This window comes from Lagopus leucura, unplaced genomic scaffold, assembly GCF_019238085.1.
Source record: "Lagopus leucura isolate 7727_CA_CO unplaced genomic scaffold, USGS_WTPT01 Super-Scaffold_100157, whole genome shotgun sequence".
NCBI lineage: Eukaryota > Metazoa > Chordata > Aves > Galliformes > Phasianidae > Lagopus > Lagopus leucura.
The window spans coordinates 20,007,961-20,022,558 of record NW_024962334.1 but is presented as its reverse complement, the minus strand read 5'-3'; the positions used below and the strand labels follow the sequence as shown (position 1 = coordinate 20,022,558).

The 14,598-nt window shown below is 39.1% G+C and overlaps 1 protein-coding gene across 4 annotated transcripts in view; it reads left to right on the top strand.

Moving 5' to 3' along the window:
- Positions 1-13,674, top strand: part of PALS2 (protein associated with LIN7 2, MAGUK family member) — a 56,195-nt gene extending 42,521 nt beyond the window's left edge. For all 4 annotated transcript variants that reach the window (XM_042888366.1, XM_042888368.1, XM_042888365.1 and 1 more), the window contains exons 8-12: positions 510-578; positions 1,366-1,527; positions 4,122-4,324; positions 4,725-4,853; positions 6,869-13,674. In XM_042888366.1, coding sequence (XP_042744300.1) covers positions 510-578; positions 1,366-1,527; positions 4,122-4,324; positions 4,725-4,853; positions 6,869-7,045 — 740 coding nt within the window. In that variant the 3' untranslated portion in view covers positions 7,046-13,674. The remainder of the gene's footprint in view (positions 1-509; positions 579-1,365; positions 1,528-4,121; positions 4,325-4,724; positions 4,854-6,868) is intronic.
- Positions 13,675-14,598: the final 924 nt, after the last annotated feature.

Here is a 14,598-nt window from a genome sequence, read left to right as displayed (position 1 = left end):
CTCAGATACTTGAAAGTTGTTGCATGGGAATACTGCTAAATGCTTATGATTATGTGTGCATGGTTTTGGCTTTGAGTGAAGGGCAGAGGCTAAAGTATGTGCTTAGTCTTTGTAGATACATGAATCAGTTTTACTACCTGCTGATGAAAAGCTGAGTGAGGTGGGAAAGCTGTAAGGATTACTCTCTTTTATTCAAGATGTTTTTATTATATGAATTAAAAGTTAATAGGTGTTTTTGAAAGATTTCTCTAGGATTTTTTCAACTTTCTTGGAAAACTTTTCTTCTGTGTTCTATTCTGACTACACTCCATAATGTATATGAAAGTAGATGTAATGTCCTTCCCTAGAATAGATGATTTTGGAAAAAGGAAGGTAATAATTTATTGAAAATAGTCTTTTCAAGTGCAATTAATGTAAACTTACACGTGTTCATGGAAGTCAGGTATGTAAATACTTTCAGGAAAAATGTTGAGCAAGAATGCTGATTTTGCCTCAATTTTTATCTGTAGGGCCTTTCTGCGGAACAATAAGCAGCAAAAAAAAGAAAAAGATGATGTATCTTACTACAAGAAATGCAGGTATCTTTGAATTTTACATATGAATCGAAGTTCTCTATGCTTTTAAACTTGAATAGTCTGGTGTATCCAAAGGTGAAAGATTTGCAGTGAAATATTTGGCTAGGCAGTGAAATTTGGTCAGGGAGGTTTGTTGTTTAAAAACAATTGTGACCAGTGTAGATAAAATGGTGCCAAGTACACATGTTTCAATAGGTGGAAGTCAGAGAAGAACTTTGTGTTAAAAGAGAAAAAAAATTATAACTTGCTAGTGAACTAAGGGAGGTGATCCTTCTCTGCTCAACACTGGTGAGGCCACACCTGGAGTCCTGTGTCCAGCTCTGGGCTGCCCAGAAGAAGAGACAGATGGAGTTATTGGACAGAGCTCAGTGAAAGGCCACCAGTATGTCAGAAATGGAGCATCTCCTCTATGAAGAGGGACTGAACAAGAACTGGGAATGTTTAGGCTGGAGAAGAGAAGGCTAAAGGCAGAGGTCTCATCAATGTGTAGAAATACCTGAAGGAATGAGCTGAGACAGCAGAGCTAGGCTCTTTTCAGTGGTGCTCAGCAAAAGGGTAAGAGGCAGTGGGTACAAAATGAAACTCAGGGATTTCTGAACATCAGGAAACACTTTTTATGCTGTGGGTGATTAAATGCTGGCACAGGCTGAATGCTGGCGTGGAATGGTTGTGGAACATTCCTTGGAGATATTCAGAAGCCACCTGGACATAAGTGGCTGTTAGAACTCATTTTCTTCTTACATTACTGAATAGGTATTAACTATTTTTTTTTTTATTCTTCTTAATATAGAATTTGATCGTCACGAAATCCAGATCTATGAAGAAGTAGCCAAAATGCCTCCTTTTCAGAGGAAAACACTGGTCTTAATTGGGGCCCAAGGAGTGGGACGAAGAAGTTTGAAGAATAGGTTTATAGTACTGAATCCTACTAGGTTTGGAACTACAGTGCCATGTAAGTTGTCAGCACTCCTGGTGTAATACCACATTTTGAGTTTCTCATCTGAAAAATATGGGAAGTTTATCCCATTCATTGGTGGTAGAAGTAATTTCTCAGAGTATGTGAATTGTTTGTTGTGGGAAAACAGAAGAAAAAAGCATTCTTCATCTTTTCAGACAACAGAATTAGCATATGACAACAGTTAAGGTATTTGCAACTACCAATTAACTGTAACTGCTGCTGCTGAAAACCACTATTTAAGTATCTGCTGGGTTCATTCAGTGTCAGTTGCCATCACTTGAGGGGATCGTAGAAGTTGCTAGCAGTCTTCTGTAATAATCAGCCAGTGGAGTTTCTCAGGTCTGCTGTTTTGTTTTTTATCTGTGGAAGCATCCTAGGCATTATAAACTGTTACTGAAGTATTGGAAGCGTAGGGAAAGGAAAGATGTAAACTTCCAATAAAATGGAAGTGTTTGTGACCCCTAAGGTCCTTGTGATTATCTGATGTTTTATTCATCTGGCCTCAAACCTGTGATCTTTCTTTTTTACTATCATCTTCAGAAAAAGAACCTCCTCTCCTCCTCCATTACTGAAATATTTGTTTTCTTGTCTTTGCTACAGTTGGTTACTTTTGCTCACTTACAGGATGGGTGCTGGTGGTGTTTGCTTTTTTTTTTTTTTTTTTTTTAAAAACCCACAACTTGTCAGTCTTCTGTTTGAACACAGATGCGAGACCCTTAGCTGCATTACTATTCTCCTCCTGCCACCTGCCCTTCAGAATTTCAAAGCCAATTTGTTTCTCCTGTTTCCAGTTGGTAAGAAGTAAGAAGTAGATAATAGGAGAGGAGGAACAGGTCTTAAATGAGATGAATTGTGTCGTGTGAGGGGAGAACCTCTCTTTCCTCGTGTGCTCATTGTCTAACCATTAGAACTGGCTAGTGCACAAGCCTTTTGTGAAACTAATAAAAAGGTTGAGGGCACAGTGTTATTTTTTTAATGAAATCTTCCTTTGGAAATCCCATTGTTTATTAACTGGCAAAGTAATATGAAAGTTAGTTGCTTCAATTTTTTTCCTCCTTTTTAAAAAGCCCTCAAAATTACTGTGTCTCTAAAACACTGTATCTGCATATCAGTAATGTAACACTGTTAAAATGCTTTCACTTGGAGCTCTTGAATACCCTTCAAGGTATCAAAATACACTTTCCCGAGCACCTGGCGGTTTCACTGTGTGCATTAAATCTGCAGTTTGTTGTATGTGACATTTCTACTTTATATTGAGATTTTTCAGTAGGGTGATCAGTAGTCAGCGTAATCAGGCCTCAGTTTGACTAGAAGAAACTTCTGATTATTCACAAAAGGCATTTTTTACGTATGTTGGAAGATGGCTGAGATGATCTGTGATGCCATAGGGTAAAGCACGTCCTTAGTGTTGAGCCCAGATCCTGCAAAAGTGGCTGTTTTTTGAGGTTTTTTTCCTGCAGTTTGGGTAGCTGAACTCATAAGTCATCTTCTGCCTGTGAGCGATCACAGCTCACACTCCAAGGTTTATTTCAAACTGCTCCTTTTTTTTTTTTTTTTTTTTTTTTTAATATTGTATCAATCATTTGACTTCCAGTCTGACTGTGGAATCTTGTCTAAGATTAGGTGTTGGAGTAGCACTTGTATTACTAACAGCTTCAGAAGATTCTTGAGTTCTCTGTAATAGTTAAGTTGATAGAAATCACTGGAGAGGTGGGAATGCTTTTTAGTTGTATCACAGTATTACAAAGGGATCCATTCACTGTTACTGTAAATATGTTCCAGAGTTCAAATCTAATTGAATGCAAATAGTGGGCAGTAATACAGTGATAGGGCAGCAAAGTAGGTAATAATCTGGTATTTTGTTTTATAATGTAATTCCACGTTCTTGCTTAAATAATATCTGTGCTGTAAATTGTGGGCCAATATCTAAGCTGGCTCATGTTTCACTTAAGTGTGGGCTTTAATTTCTGTGCAGTGAACATTCTTTGCTGCAAAGGGTAAGTTGTCCTGGGAAGTAGCATCAGCTGGCCTCCACCAAGTTTCTCATTGCTGTGGCTGGGCTTGTTCTGGCATTGGAGCTAATTTTTCTTAGAGCTACTTCAGCTGATTCTGCCTTGAATAACAGTGAGTGACGTATGTGATAATATTCTGGGGGGAGTAGGACATAATATTTTGGGTGGATCTTGATGTGTATTCGCTTGGTTTTCAGAAGTCAGTTTGTCATTTGTGAGTTCCATTTCATTGAAGTTCCATTTCATTTGCAAGTCATTTAAATAACTATTTTCAGTCAATAATTAAGAAGATGGTATAAATGCATATTGTATATGGTTTGTAGGAGTAATGCAAAGGAAAAATAAATATCTAAGGGTAAGCAGTGTGTAGCAAAGAACAGAAATAAAGAGAATGGGAAGAGCTGTGCACAGTTCTGGAATGTATGCTAGAATAACTGATGACTCTGTATATGGAACCATGATAATTACACTTAATTCCTTATCATAATCTCCATAATTTAAAGGCAGCCCAATCTTGTGCACGTATTCCAAGTACAAAAAGATTAACATTCAGTTTGTATTTAAAATTTTTTTCAGTTACTTCACGAAAGCCAAGGGATGATGAAAAGGATGGACAGGCATACAGATTTGTGTCACGAGCTGAAATGGAGATGGATATTAAAGCTGGCAGATACTTAGAGCATGGAGAATATGAAGGAAATCTTTATGGCACTAAAATTGATTCTATCCTTGAAGTTGTTCAGACAGGAAGGACCTGCATTTTGGATGTGAATCCACAGGTATATCATTCATAATGTTACACTAAAAATGTGGAGTATAATGTTGATGAGGCATGCCTTTAAATCCAAAGGCTTCTGACCTGGTTGAAAGATTATGCTGCCAACTGGATTTGTGTGTTTATGGAACTGAGCTGGAGTAAGTTACAAAGATGGTGGGAAAAAACAGATTCTGCATGGAAGTGGGAGCCTTGCAGAGTAGCAGTTGCTCTTTTTAACCAAGAAAAAAATGATGCTGAACATTTCAAAGGGCGATGTAGGAGTTTCTGAAATAAAAATCTTCCTCCATCTTGTATTTCTACTGGTTGTAACGTAATAGTCTTGCAGTGCCCCTTAAGTAAAGGGGATGTTTGAGTCATTCTCATACTTTTTTTTTTCCCCTCTCTTTTTTAATTGCTTCCAGGCCCTGAAAATACTGAGGACTTCAGAATTCATGCCCTACGTAGTGTTCATTGCTGCTCCAGAGTTGGAGACTTTGCGTGCTATGCACAAGGCAGTGGTAGATGCTGGAATTACAACCAAACTTCTCACTGTAAGCAGATTATTTCATACTTACTTTGCTTTGAACAGGATGTTCTTTATTTATTTTTATTTTTTTAATTTAATTTTTTTTCTAAAACTGAAGTCTTCAAGAAAAGTAAGGCAAGATATTTGCTGATTGCTTACTAGGAATTAATTAAACACTATGTATAAGGCAGAGTGCTTCTTCCTTAAAAATAGCCCTCTTACAGACAGTGTTGATTACAAGAACTACCTGGAATGTATTCTTTAGGAAGGGCCACCTTTGATTATTTACAGCGAGTTATAGATACCTTGATGGCAGGAGAAGTTCTTTTATATAAAGTGCTTTTCCTTCACCACCTCACCCCCAGCACAGTTGTTCTTTCAGGTTTGTCTTTATGTTATGGGTGTGCCTTAAAAAGGTAATCTGTAATCCTTAGGAAAGACATTACAGACTGTTTGGAAAACAAAAACAAAAACCAACAAAACAGAATCAAAATAAACAAACAAAAAAGCCAAACAAAGCAACCAGAATTCAACTGGACCTCACTACCACTGCTGCAGCAGCACACGCTGCACCAGAAATGGCTGAGAGCTGCCAGAAAAAGCAGCATTGAATAGCTTCTCCTCCTGTGATGTTCCTTGGATTTGTCACGTAAAGCAAAGTGGTACATTTTATTCCTCAGATCCTGTCTCCTTTTCCGAGACCCAGCGGAGACAAATGAGAGGCATAGCAAATTATAAACGTTCTGTACAGGTTTGAACTTTCCCACTGCACGACCAGCGCAAAAAAATAAATAAAGCTCAGGCTGGGCAGTTAATGAAATGATTCTCTACGCTCAGCAGTACGTCTTCCCCTTCTGGGAAAAGCCCTGGCATGCTGACAACTCAGCTGTGGTTGTATAGCTTAGATACTAGTAATACCTTGTGTGATGCTGATGGGGCATTCCAAGCTATAAAATGAGATTTAATTTGTACGGAAGGAATGTGGGATTTGTCTTTTTTTTTTCTCCTGAAACCTGTGAGATTCTGTTCTGTAAACAATCTGAGAAACCCTAGTTGTGGACTCAGGTTGTTATGGATTCTGGTATGTCTGTGGGTGCTTTGTGTTTCCTCCTTCCTCCAAACACTGACTTTTGCCTTGTGTAATCAAGAGGCAAGATTAAGACTGTCCAGACAAGTATAAAAGTAATTTCCTGCCCTTCCTAAAATTTGATTCCCTAAGGGACATCGTTGCTTTTGTTTTACTTCCCCTGTGAATAAGAAAGAGGATAGTTACATTTAAAATATGCACTTTATAAATCTGTACGGATTCTGCATTGTGATGCTGGACATCTGCAGCTTCCTGAACAAACAGAAGAAATGTGCATTTAAAGTATTGCATACATCGTTTGCTAGTGGGTCTGTCTACACCATTCCTGGCTTCCCAGGCCACTGCAAGAACTCTGGCTCCTGTGGTGCTGCATTTGCTTCCCTCCTTCATTTACTGTGAAAGGAAGGCTATTCACTAAGTTCTTAATTTTGGCTTCTGTATTTACCACTGTAGTGGCATTTTAAAGATCTGAGATTCATTCAGAAATGCAGCTTTCATGATCTTTCATTGCACGCTAATTCAAATTCTTGGGGTTTTGGTGCTTTCTGTAGGGAAGAAAAAAGAGGCATAAATAAATGTACATAACCGACCCAATTACTCCCAAAGCATTACCTATTGTGACTGAATTGTCAGTCGCCTCCACAAAGTGACAAACTGTCTGTTGTGCACACAGGTTCCCTTTCATGTGCTGTTATTGACTTCCTTAAAAATCGCCAGCTGTGCAGTATTTGGTTTCCATATTTAACACTGTTGACATCAAATATAAAATTGTCAGTCCCGTCAGTGCATCTTAGCTTGAGGGTTTTGTGGCCTTATTGTAAATATTTTATTAATACGTAGCAGTATCAAGCTTTAAATGAAGTCATTCATACTACAACACAAACTGGTACTTCTCCATTGGTAAGGATGTGGCAGGTCTTCTGTTCTTAGTAACTTCCAAATGCTTCCAACAGGACACTGATCTGAAGAAAACAGTGGATGAAAGTGCCCGGATCCAGAGGGCGTACAACCACTACTTCGATCTGACCATTGTAAATGACAACCTAGACAAAGCCTTTGAGAAGCTGCAGACTGCTATAGAGAAACTGAGGCTGGAACCACAGTGGGTCCCGATTAGCTGGGTGTACTGAGATTGCTGAAGATGAGCTTAAGTAACAAATAAAATCAACTGCAGGAAACAAACTAACGTGACAAGATGTGGTGTAGATAGCGATGATAACTGCGGCGCCTGCGCATTTTTACTCTGTGTATATTCAAAAGTACACTATTCTGACTTTTTATAATAATGCTGAAGGGAAAGTGTACTTAAATATGTAATTTATTTTAATTTTTCTAACTTTTTACAGATAACCTTTCTATTCATATCACATGAAGGAAATGCGTTTAAGCATTTTATACGTTTTGATTTAGTACCTTTGCCTTTTTCATCTGAGAAACTTTCAGTCCTTCACTTTAACATTTACATCTTGGTCTTACATTTTCACTGTGACTAAAAAGAGGATACTTGAAACAATTTTTGTAAAACTTGTTAATGTCAGTGTTTGACCGGTCAAAAGTCTATAGCTCCTATTAGAAAACTAGTTTCTTTTTTTTTCCTTGAAGTAATGATTTGACAGGAGTAGAATTTCAAATGCTAAAAGCAACAAGTGACACAGCTCCATTGCTCCAGCTTCTTTCTGCTGAATGTTGAAGCATTCTCGATGTTTCACGAATTCCTGGTGTCTCTTGATTTAGACAACTGTTCTGTAGGTTCCCTTACGTGTTTCTTGAAATCACACGAAGCAATACCTTGCATGCTGCTCATCAGCTGTTCCTGGGAGCCAACCCGTGTGAAGCCTCTTGTGGTGGAAGTACCTACGGCAGGGAGCGTGTATGCAAGGTAATTCAGTGCAGTGCTGAATAGCTGGAGAGAGAACCTGATAGCGGAGCCTTGTAGAGTAAAGCTTAGTATTTAGGACTGTTGTATTCATGCGTGTGAAAACACATTGATTTTAAAAAAAGCAAACAAACAAAAAACAAACAAAAAAAAAGAACCCAAGCTAGAATTTTCTTTCCTTAGGACATCATTGATGTTTAAATAGTGATCTGTGGCTTAATTTCCTGAGATATCTTGTGTTCTCTTTTGGAAAATTTGTGTGATCAACTGTTGTATTTTTGAGCGTGATGTAATGGAATTTCTGTGCTCTTTGTTGCATTGTGTTTTTAATTGATTTTTTCATTAGGTAGCTTGTAAATTGGAAGCTTACTGCTAAAAAGCCATGCTGTTCATAATTTTTGTGCTTTACAGCATACTACTTTTTGTGTTTGGTGACAGTTCTCCCCTTTGTAGGCTCATAGACGTAAGTCTCGTTAGGTTCATCGATCAAAGCTTATGCTAATGTAAGTTTCTGCTTGACAAGAACAAAACGAAAATACAGCTTGTCACTGAGACACGCTCTTTTTGTGATCACATTTTATATTACCCTGTTAGCTGTTGTATATAGCAACATTCACCATCGCTTTCCAGGCTAACAGAAGTCATCTATTTGCTTAATTTCTCTTCCATCTGATGACAGGCACCTTGCTTCTGAATTCTTTTTCAACACCAAAGTGTGATACAGAACACTCTAAAAGGCAATTTCCTCAGAGGTTGTTCTGAAGAAAAAGAGGCCTGCACACTGTAAAGCAGTATTGGTTCTAGAGCTCTTAAAGCCTTCTACATGCACGTGAGAATCTGTTGATATAAGAAAAGCTTACATCTCAAAAAGCAAAACCACCCCACCTATATGCTCAGGTGATTTTTAAAGCTGATGAAGTTGGTTGTTTGGCTTAAGATCGCAGTGCATTTGGAAAATGTTTGTCAGAGCTGTGTAAGCATGGGGTGTCGTGGCTCTGAACACGGAGATTTCAGTCTTATGGAGGGAATCTGAAAGTTTCAAAGGAAAATTTGTGCCACTACTTTGCTTTGTTGGTTTTGTTTGCTCCAGTTTTATTTAAGCTGCGTAGAGCTTTTAAGTGTGGCAGCATCAGCACTAGCCCTTTGTTTGCCTTTCCCAGAGATGTGTTCTGTGATCCTGTCACTCAGAGACTGCTCTGAGAAATAGATGGAGTGTTTTATGTGGCAGCAAAGACAGCAGAGCCGTTGCTTGACTATTTCAGTGGTTTCGTTTTGGCATTATAAGCTTAACGTGATGGAACTGTGTTTGTGTACTGTGTCATAGAAGACCTACGTGTGCTGTAAATAAGATGTGCTTCCTGGACAGATGCGATGCCTTTTCATTATGAGTTAGAAAATACTCTGTTTGTGATGCCAAAAGTGGGCTGAGCTCACTATTCCTTAACAAACGGAATGAGATGATTCTTCAGTTTCCACCCCACAGTGGTTCATATTGCAAACACCACTTGTCATCATTTTTCAGACAGGTGCTCAGCCAAAAGAATCCCATGAGACATGGGCACCAAGGGTCAGTGACGAAAACCTCGCTCCTCCTATTTCCACCTCAGAGATCACACTGTGCAAAGGGCCTACACAGTAAGCAGTCTGAACGTAGCTGTGTATTTGCTGAAGCCTGAAGCTTTAGCTTTCGCTTAAGCTCCACACGGTGTTTAGCAATCAAGCACATTTAAGTCAGCACCGTGGAGCCCAGCAGCTGACCCTTTGCTGCTGTTAATATAGATGCTAATGAGAAGTACAATCTGAGGCAATAAGCAGTGGGTTGCTAAGGTTGCATTCAAGAACCGTTATCAAAGTGAGAGCAGGTTTTAACTGGATGGTCACATGCGAGTTCAAAGGAGGAAAAAATACATTCCTTGCATCTGTTTGTTAAATCATACGAACTGAGAGTCCATGCTGGCAGGTGTGTAGTGTTTGGGAATTATTTTTTTCATCAGATATTCTGCTTAGATTATTGTTGCCCAGTAGGGTGACTGGATTGAAAATAAGTTACTTTTTTATTAAACCAAAGCATTCCTGGAGAGTCTTGGAATGAGGATGTCATGCTGGTCACGTACACGGTGGTGCCAGACTCCGCCTGTTATAGTGTGCTAAGTCAGAAGTTGGGCAGGGAGCTGTGCGTTGCACTGTGAGGAAAAAGATGGTGTGAAAGGCGAGTTCTGAGCAAGGGAAGCCATTTCATATAAGAGCTGTTTGAAGTATTCCTGGGGGATAAATAGCTAGGATGTCAAGTCTCTCATTCTGTACTGAGCATTCATTTTCCAGATAACAGGAAAACTTTTGCATTGACTGTTAATAACGATAGGTGTGTCTGAGCGAGGCGAAGATGCTGCTAAATGTTTAAGATATGTGGTATGTATCACAAGATAAATATTTAAGTAAGTAGATTAGAAAAGTGAATTATCAAATAGTTGTCTGTGTATATGTATGTATGTGGATGGTGAAACAAAAACGCTCATGTCTGCAACCACATTTCTATCTCCCATGACTTAATCCAGAAATGTACCTGCATGTGAGACTTTAGAACTGGTACACTTCTCTACCTGGTTTGTTGTGTTTACTAATGTATATTTTTCTAAATATACAGATATTTCAATCTAAAAGTTCTATATTTATCTGTAATTTCTATGTTTTAAACAGTGCATGGAGGTGCTGTAAAATTCTGTACATATAGAGAGACTTATAGAAGAAACACTGTTGTTGCCCTCTGTATGAAAAGCTATACATAGAACCGCAGTCAATATGCCAATACCCATAAGTTATTTCTTTAAATGCACCAAAAATTCCTCAAGCTCTACACCATTCTCAACCTTAATGTAAATACTGTTTGGTGCATTTATACCCACGTGATTACCTTGCTGTCTCTGTTAGACCTGCAGGTCTACTTTAGGTTCTAAGTCATGTGACAACATGCAGTCAATTAAAGTTTGGTGTAATATGTCATCTTGCATAGACTTACAAAGGGCTTTAATAATGTAAGCATAAAATGGAGGTAAAATTGGAGCAGTATCATGTACTGACACAGGCAAGGGAAATAAGCCTTACACCCGGTTTGGTACTCTCAGGCTGCAGAGTTCTCAGATCAGTGCAGCTCTGTGTCTCAGTCATACAAAAGCTGCAGGATAGCAGATTGACTCTTTCTGAATCTGTGTTTGTATTATCTGTCACATCCTTGGTAGATTCAAATGGAACTTTTTTTTTTCCTTATCTTCTGTCCTAACTGATTGTGTCCTCTCAAATCCCACCTGAGTGATTTGCTGTACAACCTGCCGGCAGCTCAGCGTTCAGGAAGTGTTCCATGGTTTGTTTGTATGGTTGTTTTTTTTTTAAGACTGATTCAGATAATAAACAGGACGTTTTCTTTTAACTTTTAAAGACAGAAAATTCCAGGCTAGGGCCCCTTTGAAGCCAAGTTTGCCTCTCTGCTGTGTTTAAGAAAGGACCAGTGGAGAAGGACAAGTAGACACAACTCCGGAAATCAGGAGAGCTGGGTTATGTTTTTACACAAGCCATTACTGTGAACATGATCCAACCCGAACTTCTCTCCCTATTCCTTGGCTTCCCATCTAGTCTTCATCTATCTTCATCTTTCAGATTGAACTTGGAGGCAGATGCCAATTCTCAAAACATGTACAGTGCCTGCTGCAGTAGTTGCCCAGTCACTTTTTGTGCCTGTAGGTACAGTTTTAACACTAATTACAGGTGGAAGTCTGTCACATCTATCATGCTAATATGAGTATTTACTTCGTGCAGGGTTTCTTGCCTCACCCAAATTCTGAAGGGTTAAAGCATTGTGTTGTTATTGCCAAGTTTAACAATGCTTCTTCTGCGAAAGTGTTCAGAGATTGATTTATCCGTGTTTAGATAGTGGTCACTTGATACAAGAGAATTCTAGTCTGCCAGACCTCTTGCCTTAAATATCCCTGTAGTTCTTACATAAAACGTCTCCTGGGCCATTAACAAGATTCCTTCAGTGAAAGGGACTTTGATTTCTCTGCTGGACTGTCATGCTTGAAGGTGGAGAGGTTCTGGCCCTGGTTTCTTTGTTTTTTCCCCCACCCTTTTTGGTTTTCGCATCTTTAACGATCTTTCTAATGTGAACTGTCTGGGATTCTCACCTTGCCTCCTTCAGAGGACACAGTGGTCAATGTAAGCATTGGTACTTAAGAACAGTGGAACTTGCTGTTGGCAGTCCTGTACAGGATGCAAAAGAAAAAATCGTATTGCATTAAAAAAAAAAATGTAAAATTAACAAATTTTCAGAGGCAGCTTTGGCTTCCAAATAGTATGAGTGCACTTGCACACTGATTTATAGATATATAGAAATAGATAAATAGAACTTAGGATTAATATACTGCAAGTATTTAAAACAGTATTTGCTAACTTGAATTCTCCATTTTGGACCACAGTGGGATACTGTTCCACAAACTGACACAATAAACTGCTGAATTCTTTGTTCATTTACTGGTACTGGAGCTGGAATTTACCTGCTTACATAAAAATGCCAGCTTGGTAAAGGCTGTGTAGCAGTTTTTACCTCCAAATAGATTTTTTTTCTTCCTTTTTTAAAGGAGAGTTTCAGCAATATTTATATTTTATAGGATACAGTACATTTAAAGTAAGTGTGAATTTTGTTCTCAATATTCTTAACCTTTTCTCATAGTAGTCGGGTATGGATTTTCTTTCACTGCTCATGCAGAGGTTGGATGGGGAATAGGACCAGCCTATAATGATAATAGGGTTAAAGTAGTCCTGGAACCATTTTCTCCCATTTATTCATTAGCTCCATGGTAATGCATGTCCCTACAAGTTTGGCTGTCTTCACAGCTGATGCAAGTCAGCACTCCATGGATAGACAGCACTCACCTGGAGTATGGTAGACCTCTTCCTACAGCCCCAGTAACTTGTCAGCCATTTGACATCTTGTATGATGTGCAGAGCAGCATTAATGACACCGCTTTGTACAGTTCTGGGAGTGGCAGCAAAATCAGTGGCTGCAAAATTCTTGTGGGTTGTTTTTCTTCTGTTTTTTTGGGTTTTTTTTTGACCAATTTGTGTTGGTTCCTCTTGTGCAATTACTTATGGAGAGAGATGCAGAAAGGGATTTCTCCCCCACTGAAAATGCATGTTGAGCTTTCCCTGGCCCTGACTCCTGCAGCATGCATCTCCTGTATGTAACACTTGAGTACCCCGAAGTAAGGAGGAACCTCTTCCTTAGGTTTTAAAGCAGAAACTTTGGCACTCTCTCACCCCAAGCTGGGCTAAGAACTATCAAACCTTGTTTAAGTGTTTTGATTTAAATATGTGTGTTAAAAGTGTCAGTGTACATCTCTTTCCCTTGCTTATTCTCATACCTGTTTTTCCCTCTTGGAAGCTTTGAATTATTATTTTTTTTTTCCTTCTACCAGAATATTAAACTAAACTGGATTTAAAACTTGTAAATGTTGAAGAACTGCTCTCCTGTAAAGAAACACTTTCTATTAGCTGAAAATATCCTACAAAACAATCTTAACTATTAAATAAATTTTCTAGTGCAAAACTGAAGCTGACTTAGTAGCAGCTAACTGTTGTTTGAATACAGTGCTTTAGAGCAGGCCTAGGAGGTGGGACTCAATAACAGGCTGACTTTCTATTGATCAGCTACCACACAGGACATTTTTAAATTGTAACTTGTTTTCTAAAACCCCCATTTGTCTTTTTCACAGCTAATATTTTCACAGTAAACACAGCCAAGCGTAAAAATATTAATGTACAAATTGTGAAATTCTCTTAATTCCCAACAAAATATTTTTGTATATAATAAAGATTTAATATTGAAAAACTACACTCTTTTTTGTTGGATTTTTTTTTTGTCTTTCTGTGACTTGTAGCTAACTAAGAGATGCTATCCACAGGCTGTGAAGCCTTACCAGGAAGAAAAGGCAAGCAGTGCTGTGGAATTCCCCTGCCCTCCTTCCAGATTGAAGGGCTGTGCTCCTGTGCTAAGCTCCAGGACTCAGCTACAGCTCAGAGGGTGGGAAATGAATGGCATTCAACATTTGAAACTAATTTCAAGGGGGTGAAAACAGGATGGAGATTCTCTCGTGAAAAAAAGGTGTTGGTCACAGTTCAGAAATGTGACTTTTTGGCTTTTGAATGCACCCATTCCGGATCCTATGCAGAGCACTCTGGGCCTCTTCAACCATCCTATAAATACCACTGCTAAAGTGGGGCTGCTTACTTTCTAATCACTACCCTATTAAGGGGGTCAGTCTCCTATGTTCACATTGTAATTCACCAGCATACATAAAGCTCCGGCAGCTGAGGCCAGCAGCACCACAAGGTGAGCACTCATTACTCGTTACATCAAGGCTGAGACTGCTGGAGACAAAAATAAAAAATAAATCAAAGAGACTGAAAAGCAACTGCTGACCTCACCTTCCCTTGTCCCGATGTGATTCTGAAATGCAAAGCTGAGGGGTCTTCCCCCTTCTGCAGAAGGCAAGTGTATCAGGAAGCAACAAGGGAGAGACAGCTGAGAGTGAAATGAAGCGCCAACCTCTCCTGAAGGACCCCAGTGCCCTCTTACCACCTCTGTTTTCTAGGGAAGACCCCAGCTAACCTTGAAGGAGTGCTTTCTGTACGAGGCCAGCCTGTCACAAGCAATCACTGCTTCAGCCAGGATGCGCTGAGTAGAATCTGAATTCATTTGGATCAGTGCAGCCAGGGTCCCTGAAGAGGCTCTCCTCATTTAGCTTAGGGAAGGGCAGA